This window comes from Daphnia magna, linkage group LG1 (assembly GCF_020631705.1).
Source record: "Daphnia magna isolate NIES linkage group LG1, ASM2063170v1.1, whole genome shotgun sequence".
NCBI classification, from domain to species: domain Eukaryota; kingdom Metazoa; phylum Arthropoda; class Branchiopoda; order Diplostraca; family Daphniidae; genus Daphnia; species Daphnia magna.
In genome coordinates, this window is record NC_059182.1 from 10,975,050 (window position 1) to 10,989,536 (window position 14,487).

General features: G+C 42.1%; 1 protein-coding gene across 1 annotated transcript; it reads right to left on the reverse strand.

Annotated features, from left to right (window-relative positions):
- Nucleotides 1-1,449, reverse strand: LOC123473663. The gene is made up of 4 exons (XM_045174759.1): nucleotides 1,325-1,449; nucleotides 830-1,199; nucleotides 505-784; nucleotides 1-440 (listed from the first exon to the last, which is right to left on the reverse strand). Exons 1-4 carry the CDS (start codon nucleotides 1,447-1,449, stop codon nucleotides 1-3), a joined length of 1,215 nt encoding a protein of 404 aa, XP_045030694.1.
- Between the last annotated feature and the right edge of the window lie 13,038 nt (nucleotides 1,450-14,487).

Consider the following 14,487-nt stretch of genomic DNA (forward strand, 5'->3'; position numbering starts at 1 on the left):
TCAACCATAATTAAAAAAACTTACGATTTCCTCATCTTCGTATTCCTCATCAACATCTTCATCAACCTGAACATCATTTTCACGAGAAAAAACCCGGAAAGTTTTAGGAAAGTTAGATCCACTGTCCGTTATTGTAACAACAATTTTGCGGGAAATCTTAAATTCTTTATGCACAGCCGATAAAGTCTTGGCTACAACGTCATATGTATGACTTCCAAAGACACGTCTCACCGCGAGACATGCACTTTTTCTAAGAAGAGTTTCGGTGTCAAGCCAATGACAGGTAACACCCATGTAGGATCGACCACGAGATTTCCACACATCAGCTGTCGTGCATATGGAGGTTAACTTAGACAAAATTTGGGCTAGTGCTTGTTTTGATGCTTGAAACCTGTCTTCAATCTTTTTTGCGATAGTCTGTCTGCACATAATTTTGAAGTCTAGTTTAAAGGGAAAAAGATTAGTATAAACATTACAGAAAAAACAGTATAAGTAAACCCTTACTTCCATGAGATATTCCATTACAAAAAGTTTTTAATTCTTTACTGTCAACATGCCTAATAGGCAGAAGGCTTCCTACCATATAATCAAGAAGCTGCTCATCAAACTGTGACTGCGTAATAGAAATGTTAGGACGTTTGCCAGAAATAGAATCTCTAATGGTTGGTTGAGAGAGTGATCCTGAGGCATCAGGTTCATCCATGCAAATTGCATTCCTTTTAACACCCTTTCCTCCTTTCTTACACGCCTCTTCAAAAGCATCAACCAAGCATGGATGCCTTGACTATAGAAAAACGTCAAAGATTGTATATAAATTAGAAAAACATACCTTCAAATGTTGTTTTAGATTATTTCTAGAGATGTCACTGCATGAAAGCAACGACTCTTTACTGTCCTTATTTAGCGCATTAAGAGCACATTTCTTGCATTTATACAAGTAGGAATACTTTAGAAGCTGGGCCACGAAATTCAAAACAACTTTCACAAACGAAAACGCGAGTTGACATTGTAGAGAACAGTAATTCGGCGGATACACAAAAAAAGGTTTGCAGACGAAGTATCGGTATCGACTATCGATCGATACTCGACCGATAGTCTTCCGATACCTGTTTTTGAAAGAAGCGCCGATAGTGTACCGATACTGAGTATCGCTAACGGCGCTACTATCGGTATCGAATCCGATACCGATATTAACAACCCTGGCAATCTAATACCTCAAACAATAAATCTATTTAAACTGCCCGACTACGCCAATGGACTTGTGCAGATAGAGAAGGATATCTACTTAGAAAAATTGGTAAAAGTAAACATCGATTGTCCATACCTTTTCCCAGACCAAATGTGGCAGACATCGATCAAATTGTTTGAAACAAGTCCATTGGCGTAGTCGGACAGTTTAAATAGATTTATTGTTTGAGGTATTAGATTGCTAACATTTGAATCACCCATGTTTACATATTTTCTTGACACTAGAAACGCAAAAAATACTAAACAGCATCCCTACCCTTTTACTTGAATTAATTTTCATGGATAATTTAGGGATGATTAATTATTTATAAAGACTGGAGAAGACGCAGAATGTCTTAAAGTGTAGTATTCTAGAACATTTCCTGAATTGGAAAAGTATTACTGGGGTAAATAAATGAAAAACCCCTTTTTTCCTATCTCTTCCTGAAATCGAAACCCCCCTGGATTTTTTTAAATTTTGCAACGCAGCATCCGAAACTGGTCTATAGATGTGCAGTACCTACTAGAAGCCTTTGGAAGCCTGAGAAAACCTTATGCAAAACCGCCGTTTTTGCGGTTCTCTCAGTGCTACAATTTCCACCCAAGTGGTACTATTTTTTGTATGTACAATCTCACAAATAGTGATAACGTCCCTAATTTTTTTCAGAATTTTATTTAAATGGAAAGGGTGGGTAAAAATTCGATGAAAAAGTCTTTAGAAAGCCGGGAGGACCTTATGCAAATGAGGTAAAAAACTGTAGGAAAAAAAACAAAGGGTTTTAAAAAAGGGTTTTTAAGAATTCGGCAACTCCGGTTGATGCCGAAAAAAAGGAATTTCCATAATTTCGTTTTTTAACCTACTCCAAAATCGTTGAACATCAAGAAAAAAAATGTAAATTATGCTACAAGTAAAACTAACGTAGCTCGTTTTTTAAAGCCCTTGATTGCGTTGTTTGCGTCTTCGTAGCCCTAGCTGTTTGTTCAAAAAAAAGCCAAAGTGACCTCATTTGCATAAGGTCCTCTCGGCTTTCTAATAATAATTATATCCATTTATGTAAAATTTATTTGTTTCGAAGTTTTACCGCAAAAAAAATCTTTAAATTTTCCGTATTTATAGGGATGGGGATTATCAGAGACCCGTTAAACCGCACCGACCTACTTACCTGAAAAATCATTGATCGGTTATTACTCGGAGAGGTACAGTATCCTGCAGAAGGATCAGTTCCAAGCTCGATTAAGTTGTTAAAGCAAATTTCGTTCACTAATATAATGAATTATATATTTAATGATGTACGAAAACAATTGTCTCATTCAAGCTTTGAACGCAGGTCTCCCTTATAAGCCATTAATGACTTACCATGTAATTTCTAACATACCGATGAAAAGAATTTAGTATTTCTATCTGCTACCCGACTATAGGGTGGTTTGAGGTTGCCATCTTGGCACGGTATTTCTGGACCCATAGTGCAGCCACAACGGAAAAGCATTGGCTTTTCTAAGTTTACGAAATAAAGGGAAGCTGTCAAAATTCCAATTGTTAATTTTTCCCTGTATTTTACAGTTATTACAATGAAAGTTATTCATGCAAACATATATTTAATATTTTTCCATTACTTTACCGGCTTAGAAGGGTTTTCAATCCAACCACATTTTTTCTCAGCGTAATTTTTGTTTGTATTCACTTCATGGGCCGAAATTAATACATGCAAAAGTGTGGCTACATGCGTACACATTTCACCTAGACTATATCATATTTTACATAGTACTATTTAATACTTATAATCTATAAAAAGATGAACACTAGGTGAAATTTTACACTGCAGTACATGTACAATGGGCAAATTGTACCATGCCATCTTTAGCACAAGCAACCCCAAGGATAATATGTAACACTCAGTGTTTGAGATGCTGTAACCTAAGAAAAGAAGAATGTAACAGTCGATTGAAATAAAAAGCATAAGCATTTCATGGTTACACACTTTTGCTTTGATGACGACTGTGTTGCTTGTAAGCTGCAATGCAGAAAAGTCACTGTACCTTTTGTTTTCTAGACTCTGCTCCATGGCTGATATTACATATTTTTCAACATACAGTTTCTCTCCAGTTATTAGACTTCTCCCATTCTGGAAATAGTCTATAAGTTTTGCCCAAGTTACTGGGGAATAACTGTGAGAGCGTCATGGTGTTTCATCCACAGTTCGTCGTCAATCCAATTTGGATCGTCAATTTTTTATAGGGATAACTGTTCCAAAAACCTACACTTAACTTCACTATCCAAGTTCTTTGAAAAATTTGAAAATTCTGGCATTTTCAAAAACAACACGCTTAAACAAACTGAAACTACATCCCACTTGCCACCAAAAAACCTAAAAAAGCCAATGCTTTCCAGTTGTAGCTGCACTATGGGACCAGAAATACCGTGCCAAGATGGCAACCTCGAACCACCCTATACCCAAACTATACCCGATCCGATAATGACCACAACGAACAATAGAAGGTGACTCGGTTTTCTGTTGCAGAAATTTTTCTTGTTAGCCTGGGGGGTAGGGGAGTCTACCAAAAATATAGTCTACTTTCTTTCAGACATTTAAGAATTACCTGGGGCAAAATAAAAAGGGTGTCTGGACTTAAATTACCCAACCCCACTTATGATGGTTTTGCGCCAAACCCGTCGTACCTCTATTTAAAAAAGTAAACAATTAATATTGTCGCAGGTGAAGAAGGGGAAATGTTTATCTCTTCACAGAGATGATTCACCCGCTCATTGAACTACGCTGCGCCCTTGGGAATGAATCATCTCAGATAATCAGCGCTAGAAGTAGACACGGAGACATGCGCTCTGGAAGGGGCGTAATTAGTATAGCAGTATAAATACGAGTGTAAAATTCAGTTAAAGACGAGTTCCCTGGTTTCCCTAGAGGTCTTCAGACGCTTCTCCAACTTTTGGTAATTGTTATCCCTTTTTGTTCGAGTAAAACCATTGTTTAGATTTAAGTCATCACTTGCTGTATTCATTTGTGCTTGTTTAAATACAACCCGTGTGACAATTGGTGGAGATGCAGCTCGTTACCCGTAAGTGACGTATTAGGGCTGCAAAGTTTTAATTTTTAAGACGCAGCTTGTTACCAGTAAGTAACGAATTTGTGCTGCGGTGTGGCAATTGTTGAAGACGCAGCTTGTTGCCTGAGAGTAAACGTCGTTCTGCAGTCCTTGTTAGCCGATGCCGAAGAGGACAAACCCATGGCTACCTATTTGCCCAAGAGACCCCAGCCGACGATTACATCCGCTTCAAGAACTGTCAAATGTTCCGGTAGAAACTTTACCTACCCCAGCCTCATCGTTGGAGAGTGGAACTTCCTTTGTTGGTGAAGCCCTAAATTTTGAAGGTTCTATTCTAAAGGACCATTTGAACGAAGAAGCTGACAGTCAGGGTGAATCAGTCAAGACTGCAAGAGATTCAGACTCGGATTCAGAAACCGAGGTCGTTTTGAGAGCTGCAAGTCCAGTTGTTCCAGTCGGCGGACTACAATTTATAGTGCCATCAGGGCATATTTTACAGCCACAAAGACAAGCTATGGCAGCTGTCAAAAAATTTATTAGCCCGCCTATCTTTCGCGGTAGTCCGGATGAAGATGCGCGCCAATGGATGTAGCGTTATGTGACAATTTCTTCCCATAATGGATAGGGTGACGCCAAAAAACGTAATAATTTCAATATGTACAGTATCCTGCACAGAAATCCGAACACCGATTTAATTTTTTAAAGCCACCTATTGGCGGGGTAAAGGGTTTTTGTTTGTTTTTCTTTAAGAGGGAGGGTAGACGGGGTGATGGACACATAGGGAAGGGTTGGGTAAGTCTATAAATTTTGTTTTTATGCCTTAAGGTATTACGCTTTAAGGCAAGTAACAGGTCGGGACATTTTTGCAACCCCCAGGGTGATGTGTTTTTTTAAAACGACAGTTGGAAATGTTGGATTTTGGCTGTGTAATATTCCTTACCCAAAATAAGTCAGGGAGCTGCCTGTGCACAATTATATTGATACCGATGGCATATGCGTAGAGCATCTGATTGCGACGCTGTAGATCAGTGTTCGATTCCCAAAAAGGAATTGCGAAATATTTCGTATTTTTATAATATTTTCATTCGAATATGCTGGGAATATAAATTTTTTAGAACGAAGTGAATTATTATTTTTTAAGTTATTTAAAAAACAAAAAAACCACATATTGCTCGATGACTACTTGTTTTATATATGAACGAGAATTTCTCGTAAGCAAACCACAATAATTCATCATCTCATCTGGAATTGAACATCGATCTCCAGCATCACATTCAGAAAGGCTACCCCTACGCCATAGACAACGACGTAAATATTCACAGGCAGCTGGAACATAAGCTAAATTGTCTCGGTAAGCATTATTACCAAGCCCAAGCCCTAAATTTCCAACTGTCGTAAAAAAAACACACCACCCTGGGGGCTGCAAAAATGTCCTGACCTGTAACTTGCCTTAAAGCGTAATACCTTAAGGCATTTTTTTAGGTCTAGACTTACCCAACCCTGCCCTGTCGTGTCCATCACCCTGTCTACCCTCCCCCTTTACAAAAAAACAAAAAACCCGCTACCCCGCCAATAGGTGGCTTTAAAAAATTAAATCGGTGTTCGGATTTTTGTGCAGGATACTGTACTTGGACGTTACTGAAAAGAAACTGGTTCCTATGAGCAAGAATCCCGAACGACTGGGAAGATACGACGGAAAACCTGCTGCAGGAGAATTTCTGCCACACCTGCAGTTACCGGTCTTCGTTCGATGTTTTAAACAGAGTTTCAACCGGACAACTATGATCTTTTTCAAGAGACAAGACTAAGGAGCAGAACACAAGGAATTGATGTGCCAGCTGTTAGGTACTATTATGAAATCCTCAACCTTTGCAGACTGGTCGACTCGAATATGTCGGAAGCACACCGATTGTAGCATCCTTTTTAAAACATGTGAAGAGTTTTTAACACTGGGAAAAGCTTAAACGGAAGCGTCGCTCATGTCAGAAGCAAGAGGATGGAAGGATATGGCAATGGAACCGCAGAAACCTCATGAGCAGACACCAAACCTTTCCGTCGTCTATCCAGACGAACAAGCAGAATTTATGAAGTCAATGCGTGGTTAATCCAAGACACCTGTGAGAATTTAATAGTGAAGGAGAAAAACGAGCAAGAGAAAGCAAAAGGGCCCTACAAGCCAAAAGGGCGTTCTACTGCCGGGAAACAATTTTGTTTCCAATGCAAGAGACCCGGACACATCGCTCGGTACTGTTTCAAAAATCTAGAATCTCCAAATTATAAAGCTCCGACACGGGATACAGCACCAGTTACGACGTTAACAGCGAATGCAGCAGTAAACCTGGCGACTCAAGCTCCTAACGTACAGGAAGAAATCACCTGTTGAACTTCGATGGAACCAACTTGATTAAAGAACCTGTGTTTTGTGGTGAGGTGAATGCTACGGCAGTGATTGATATTGGTGCAACAGTGACAGTGATCTCTCCTGAATTATTGAAGAAAACACAATTCGTTCAGCAGCCATGGGATGGTTCCGGAATTATTCTCGCGAACGGTTCACGAATGATGCCCGAAGGAGCAGCCGAAATCCTGGTTACGCACAAAAACAGATCTGTGAAAGGAAAAGCAATCGTTATGGGAATGTCAGGAATGGAACTTTTGATGGGAAATAGTTTTCTCAAACAATTTGGATCTATACGAATTAATTACCAGGCGGAAAAACCTCTTCCCACTATGGTTGATATACCGCTAGCGGTAATCTCCCTCCCTGCAAAACAAGAATCAGAAGATACCGTGTTAGTATCCAACGATCGCCAGGAAATTCCAGCGTATTCAATTAAACCGGTTCCAGCGAAAGTTTCTAGTAAACTGTAAGGCGCTTGTGTCCTGAAACCATCAGTTTCACTGATGGCAACGACAAGTCTGTCTACGAGTCACGCCCTCGTGCAGAAGGACCTGGAAAACATTCCTGTAGCAAATCTGTCTCCCAAATCAGTGTGGCTGGAGAAAGATGTAGCATTGGGGACTTTAGAAGAATTCCAAGAAGTGGAAAACCCAGAAGAATCTGGTAAAACTTCAGGAGCAGATGCTGCGATTGAGAAAATGGATCAAAAAGTTAAAAAATTATTGGATAATTTGAAAAGCAGAATTGGAGAAAACCTGCACGAAGATAAAAAAAGTGATGTGTTGAAAATTCTCAATAGTTCCATCAGCTGTTTCGCATTTAGTGAAGATAATTTGGGGCACTGTGCGTTCGTGGAGCACGACATTAACACTCGAGTTAACCCTCCAATTCACCAGCTTACTTGTAAGAGTGCCTGGAAGGAACGAACTGTGATCCAAAAACAGGTGGAAGGAATGTTACGTATGGGAATAATTGAACACTCTGACAGCCCTTGGTCTTCGCCTGTGGTCTTAGTAAAAAAGAAAGGTGAATCTTGGCATTTTTTTGTTGATTATCACAAACTTAATGCAGTGACCGTAAAGGATTCCTACCCGCTGCCTCGTGTGGCCGATACATTGAGCCGCCTGGAGGGGGCTACAATTTTCTCCAGCATGAATTTCGAATCCGGATATCACCAGGTACTAGTCGCCAGCAAGGATAGACCGAAAACAGCTTTCGTATCTGCGGATTGATTATATCAGTTCCGTGCTCTTCCATTTGGATTAAATAATGCCCCGGGCACATTTCAGCGGGCAATGGATATTATTTTAGCCGGACTTCGATGGCCAACTTGCCTAGTGTACCTAGATAACGTCATCGTCTACTCGGCAACGTTCGAACAACATTTGGAACGACTCCAATCAGTGCTGGATTACCTTGCAAAAGCCAACCTGAAACTAAAATGGTCAAAGTGTTCATTTGCTAAGAATACATTAAAAGTTTTAGGTCACGTCGTTACCAAGGAAGGTGTTGGTCTGGATCTAAAAAACTAGAGGCGATGGAAAATTTTCCATCTCTAGCAGTTGGCCATTCAACAGCAAATAAAGTCAAACGAGTACAAAGCTTCCTGTGATTGTGCTCCTATTACCGGCGTCACAACCACAATTTTGCAGCCATCGCACGTGCGCTAACATCGCTAACAAAGAAAGACATTCCATTCATTTGGGGAACGGATCAAGTTAGTAGCTTCAGCTCCAGTGCTTGCTCATCCCAACTACGATTTACCGATGGAAATTCTACCGGACGCCTGCGGTATCGGCATAGGAGGTGTACTAGCCCAGCGCATCGATGGAGTCGAAAGATCAGTAGCTTACGCAAGCCGCTTACTATCGAAATCAGAAACAAATTATTCTATCACGGAGAAAGAATGTTTTGCATTGGTATGGTGTCTTACCAAGTTTCGATGTTATGTGTGGCGCTGTCAAGTGAAAGTGATCACCGATCATCAAGCGTTGTGTTGGTTAATGAGCAAGCGGGACCTCTACGGACGTTTAGCGCGTTGGAGTCTCTCGCTTCAGGAGAACGATATAACTATCGTATATCGTAGTGAAGAAACACACGACAACGCCGACCTCCTCTCACGAAACCCACTTCAGCAGATAGAAGAAACTGAAGATGATCGATGTTTCATCGTTGCGGCCATTGGACCAAACGCAGTGAATATCCTTTCTCCCGAAGCAGACTGCTCAATTGTCAGTAATCAAAGAGCTCACCGTTATTGGAACGAAAAAATCTCGAAGCTCGAGGATGGAAAAGAAAGGGTGAAAAACTTCTTGCTGTGCAACGCAAAACTCTACGAAGAAACTTTTAAAGATGGGAAAAATTACATAAGATTATGTGTACCTGTGGAACGTGGTAAAAGAATTTTGCAAGCTTATCACGATGACATTGTTTCTGGTCATTTAGGCATCAAGCGGATTCTCCACAAAATTTGCAGTCAATTCTTTTGGCCGAAAATGAATCTTGACATAACTCGCTACGTTTAGAGTTGCGTAAACTGTCAAGGAAGAAAAGGAGTCCTAGATAAACCTCCGGGATTCCTGCAGTGCATTAAAGTAGAAACACTTTTTGTGAAAATGGGTATGGATCTGCTTGGCCCATTCCCTCTATCTCACAAGGGTAACAAAATGATAATTATTGCAGTAGATTACCTGACTAAATGGGTTGAGCTGAAAGCTATGCCAACCGGCAAAGCAGAGGATGTCGCTGAATTCTTCGTTTACCAAATTTTTCCACGCCATGGAGCTCCAGAACAAATTATCATTGATCGAGGAAATACTTCGTTGCTGAGTTAACTTAAGCATTGGTCAAAAAGTTACACACCAAAAGAACATCCAGTTATCATCCTCAAGCAAACGGGGCTGTGAAAAGAATGAATCATTCGTTAGCAGCAATGCTGAACTACAAAGGTAGAAAAGCTTGACTTAGACCTTTTCGATTATTTCTTCCAGCTGGAAGACACATTTGAGGCGCTGAATCAAATCCTGCAATGGCGACACCAACTTGCCGATAGTCTCAACATAGGATTCTGTCAATTAGCAGACGGGAATTTAGCCCCTCAAATCGTTTCTCCAGCACGATTTAACGCAGTGATTAAAAATGTCAACCGACAATTACCTAGAGGATGGTCAATTTCTAGCGATGAGCTTTGGGTTGCTTATCGGGAATCCACAGTCACGGTGGCATCATTGGAACATCATTTCAGGAACTTCATTCAGGTCCTTATCTTCGATCATGCTCAACAGTATAAGCTGTTTCAGATCCTCAACCTGCCGGGGGCCGCGGATAATAGAACGCATAGTGTCAGCTTTAGCAACATACCAAACTTTCTTGCAGTAGCAGCTGACCTCAAAACATTCCTGGAACTTTCCAAGGATGACGTCTGGGAATGCAAAAAAATTTGCCGAACGTTATGTAAATTCCATACGGGCATCAGCAAACGGAACGCTCGCAAGTCCTACGCCATAGCAGCATTTATGAACTATGTACCTCGAATCAAGAAGCAGTGCCGTAGCAATCAATGGGCTTTCTCGGTGACGGTACCACGCGACATAGTATTTTCATGCCCACCCAATGTTGGACAACCGCCTCTAAGAACGGTAAGTTAATAATAATACAACCCAAGTACCTTTGGGTTGTACGGCGAGAACAGAAGATTGGGTCTTCCCAGCCAACACGGAAGGTTACATAGAAGCCCCGAACCTTCAAGCGGTGGTGCTGCCATCAATCAACGTTTTTTTCTCAGGACCCAACCAGTAACAGCAGCGGGAAGCACGTCATCATCGAAATTCCGCGGAAGAACACGAGTTCGATAGACATCATTAGTGAATTACTCCAACGCAATGACCGCGCCAGGTTAGCTGCTCAAATGACGGGGAAACTAATTTACAACCTCTTGACCGAAGTAGATAAACAGATGGAGACATCTTCTGCCTGATATCCCTATGAATTAATAATAGTAGCTGTAGTATTGAGCATGAGAATCATATTTTTGGGGTATAAATTTTACCTACTTAGTGCAAGGTTGGCTGCTCACGAACAGCACGATGTGGTCAGCCTACCACCAGAAGACCGCGGGAGGGACGAGTTGGAAATGCAGAACCTGTAAAACAATAATTCACTTCCTCGTAGTTACTATGCACCTATAGTAATCATGTACCATTATGTCAAACTTAGCCTATAATGCCCTCTAGCGTAGAAACAAGAGAAAAAGAGTTGTGTTTAAAAAATGTATTGAAATTTTTAAAAAAGGAATACCGGATTGCAATCAACAAAGGAAAAAATTATAAGGCTTCAGATTCCGTATTCTCCCCCCAAAGGTTCAAAACTTCCAGCGTGACCAGATAGACTGCCAGCCGAGCCTCCACCGTGGAGAACAAAACTTCTGGATGGAAGTCGGAACGTTGTGGGGTCGGATCCTCCCCTGACTGAAGCCACCACAGAAGTCTAGCATAGTTGTGGGAATAAAAATCCGGTACTTCACGTAGCCAGGATACGTGCTAAAGAAAAATATACAAAAAAAAAGAAAAAAAAAAAAAAACACAAAACAAAACAAAAAAGAAAAAAAAAAAAAAAAAAAAGTTCAAATCATCAGGAAGAAATTGCCTAGAACACACAGAGAAACATACCTGTAATAGAAGTCCAATTCCCAAACTTCCTCTGAAAACGGTGTAAAATCCAAACAGGTATCCGCATTCTTAGCTCCGTTTAGGATTGTTGCAAACAGCCTTCGATCCCTCACGCTGCTAATTAGCATAGCAGCATAAATACGAGTGTAAAAGTTAGTTAAAGACGAGTTTCCTGGTTTCCCTGGAGGTCTTCAGACGCTTCTAAATTTTTTGGTAACGATTATCACATTTTGTTCGAGTAAAACCATTGTTTAGATTTAATTCATCACTTGTATTCATTTGTGCTTGTTTAAATACAACCAGTGTGACAATATTTTCTGCCAACAGATGGCTTTTACAAAATAAATCGGTTTTATCATTTTTCTGCAAGATACTGTACTATTCAAGCGGTTTGATTCGGTTCAAAATACACGGATCAGAGAGAAACGCAATTTATCCAGCAAAAAAACGTACTTCTGAACCACGCACGATCCCTGTTCAGAGAATACAGTGACACGGAGGAGGAAAGAAGGGAGTTGATTCGATAAGCGAGCACCCTCCTTCACAAAGCAGACACTTCCCTCACGCATAGTAACAAGAAAAGGACCTCATTCCACAGCCATAGTGGCACATCCGCATTCACGATATCCCAGAAGACGAACTCATCTTCGAGCTGCAACACCATCTGGAGGCAAACGGTCGAAACCGTCTAAGCAACGAACACACAAGAATCGCATTACTATCCCTACTAGCGTTATACCCCTCCCTAGATACCCCAGTAAAACTGTTCGAATTTTTGAATCTTCGGACAATTTCGGGCCCCTGACTTCAACTAGCTCACCTTACGCCTCGCCAACCATGTAGCACCACCACACCCTGCATCCAACACCGGTATCCGCCCCCCTGTGCCCTGTGTCAATGAAGACACCGTCCAACCAAAAGGTGTCGTTTTCACCAATCCTCCCCTTGTATGGGGCGGGTGCAAGCAAACCGCCTCCAGCACAGCCTGGGACGTTTTTCGAGGCGTACGAAAAGGAGGTAACCCGACTTTTAGTAGCCGGCATAGACATGAAGACGGCAATCAATAGGGCCCGAACCCTTACTCAAGCGGAGCAGACCCAACCCACGCCAACCACGGGCACTCAACAATGAACTACCAACACATACCCGTTCACATCACTACAGGGAGTCACCACATTACCAGTTCCACAGTGGGGCTACAATACAAACCCCAATAACCCGTTCGCCCCATCTGGACAACCCTCCCAGAGTATTGCCCCCTCCCCCCAGGATTTGTAGCTTCGACCCCAGTTAACCTGAAGTCGAGTGGGCAACAAAACCCACACTGGCTAAACACGCAAACGCCAACCACCCCCCACCCAGGAACCCCAAAACCTAGCTGCCCCTTAACAGTAACAAGCGTAACCGTTGATGATAAGATTAGGAGGGCACAACATGAACAGGCAATCCTAGCTTTTAGCTCAGTTGCTATTTTTTGCGACAGACAGAGTTCCGGTCGTTTTGACGACTGGGCCGCCCATCTCGAAGCCACGCTAGACTTGGCAAACTTTGAAGAGGCGCGTAAACTCCGCCTCATGCGCTCGAAGCTGTATGGGGAAACCGTGGAGGAGTTTGACAACTTCAAATTGGATAACCCCATACGAGTGAAGGAGTATTCAGCTGTCAAAGAAAGATTACTTAAGTTATTTCACTCTACCAAGACAAGCTCTCAGCGGAGCGTGGAATTCCACAACATGAAGAGAGAACCAGAAGAAAACATGCGTCGTTATGCTAACCGCATACGGAAACCAATATAAAAGGCGTACTCCATGGAAAGCGTATTAGATGCAGCAACTACCTCGTCGAGGGAACAAATAATGATTGATAGATTTATAGAGGACCTCCATTACGACTTGCAAACACGCCTGAAACACAAACAATTCAACTCCTTCGAGGCATTGATCAACAAGGCCGAACCTTCCACAATGGCTATCGAGGAGAACCAGACACGCGTACGCATACATGCGGCGTACAGCTCGCCGAACATTCCGAGCGACCGAAACGAGTTAGCGGGTGTACTCGAAGCTCTCGAGAAGTTGAACAACAAAATCGATAGAACCGCTGCCGCACAGACATCCGAATTTCAACAATTTCAGCCCACCATAAAAAACCCAAGACTCCCGCCATCCTATGAAAGTCACCACGAAGCGCCCCAAGCACGAGCAGGCATTCTGTGGTCTCAGGTGGAAAACTAAAAGCCACCGAACCGTATGTTGGGCAACTCGGTGGATACCCTAAGCCCCAACAGTTTGTCCAGTCCGTATCCAAAAGCCCCACCATCCCGAGAATAAGGTTGCAAATAGGGAATTGTTCCTTTAACGCCCTAGTAGATAGCGGAGCAGAAAGAAGTTTAATCAGTAACACGTTTTTCGACAAGTTACGACAACAGGAAGAAAACCTACAATATTCAAGGGAGGTAGCCGTAGAGCTCTTTGATATCAGCCACAATCCCCTGATCTTCCAGGGAGCCGTAGAAGTTAACGTTCTCTCCTAGAAAGACAGGATCCGTGAGCCCTTCCAGCAAGATTTCATTGTCGTTCAGGCCATTATGGAAGAATGCGTACTAGGTTTAGACGCTCTTTATAAACATAATTTCATTATCGATGGTCGTGAGTGACGCGTCTATCGAGGGAGGGAGTCTTATCAACTACAGAACGTAGAACAGCCGATCATGATGGTGGCCAGTAGATTGAAGATACCTCCATCATCTGCATACTTGATGGAGAGCGAGAATAGTGTCGTCAAGCTATCTCTCGACATTACCTGCTGCTTCTTCAAAGACTCACGACTACCCCCCGGGCTTCGAGTAGACCCTTAAGGCCTTACGTCTCTACGAAGCCAAACAGGATTTTTCAAATCGCTCTAATCAATGAGACTAACCGCACCATCGTCCTCCCTCGCCATACTAAACTGGGACATGTGTCCTTTAAACCAGGTTTTCAAATGGTATCCTGCTCTAACCGACCAAGCAACCTTCACCCCGATGTTCACGAAGCTTCCCTCCCCGATGTCGCAGAAGACGCCAAAAGTAGCTTGCGTAACCTACTCTTGGCAAATCAACATGTCTTTGCTTTCAAAACAAGCCACCTGGGC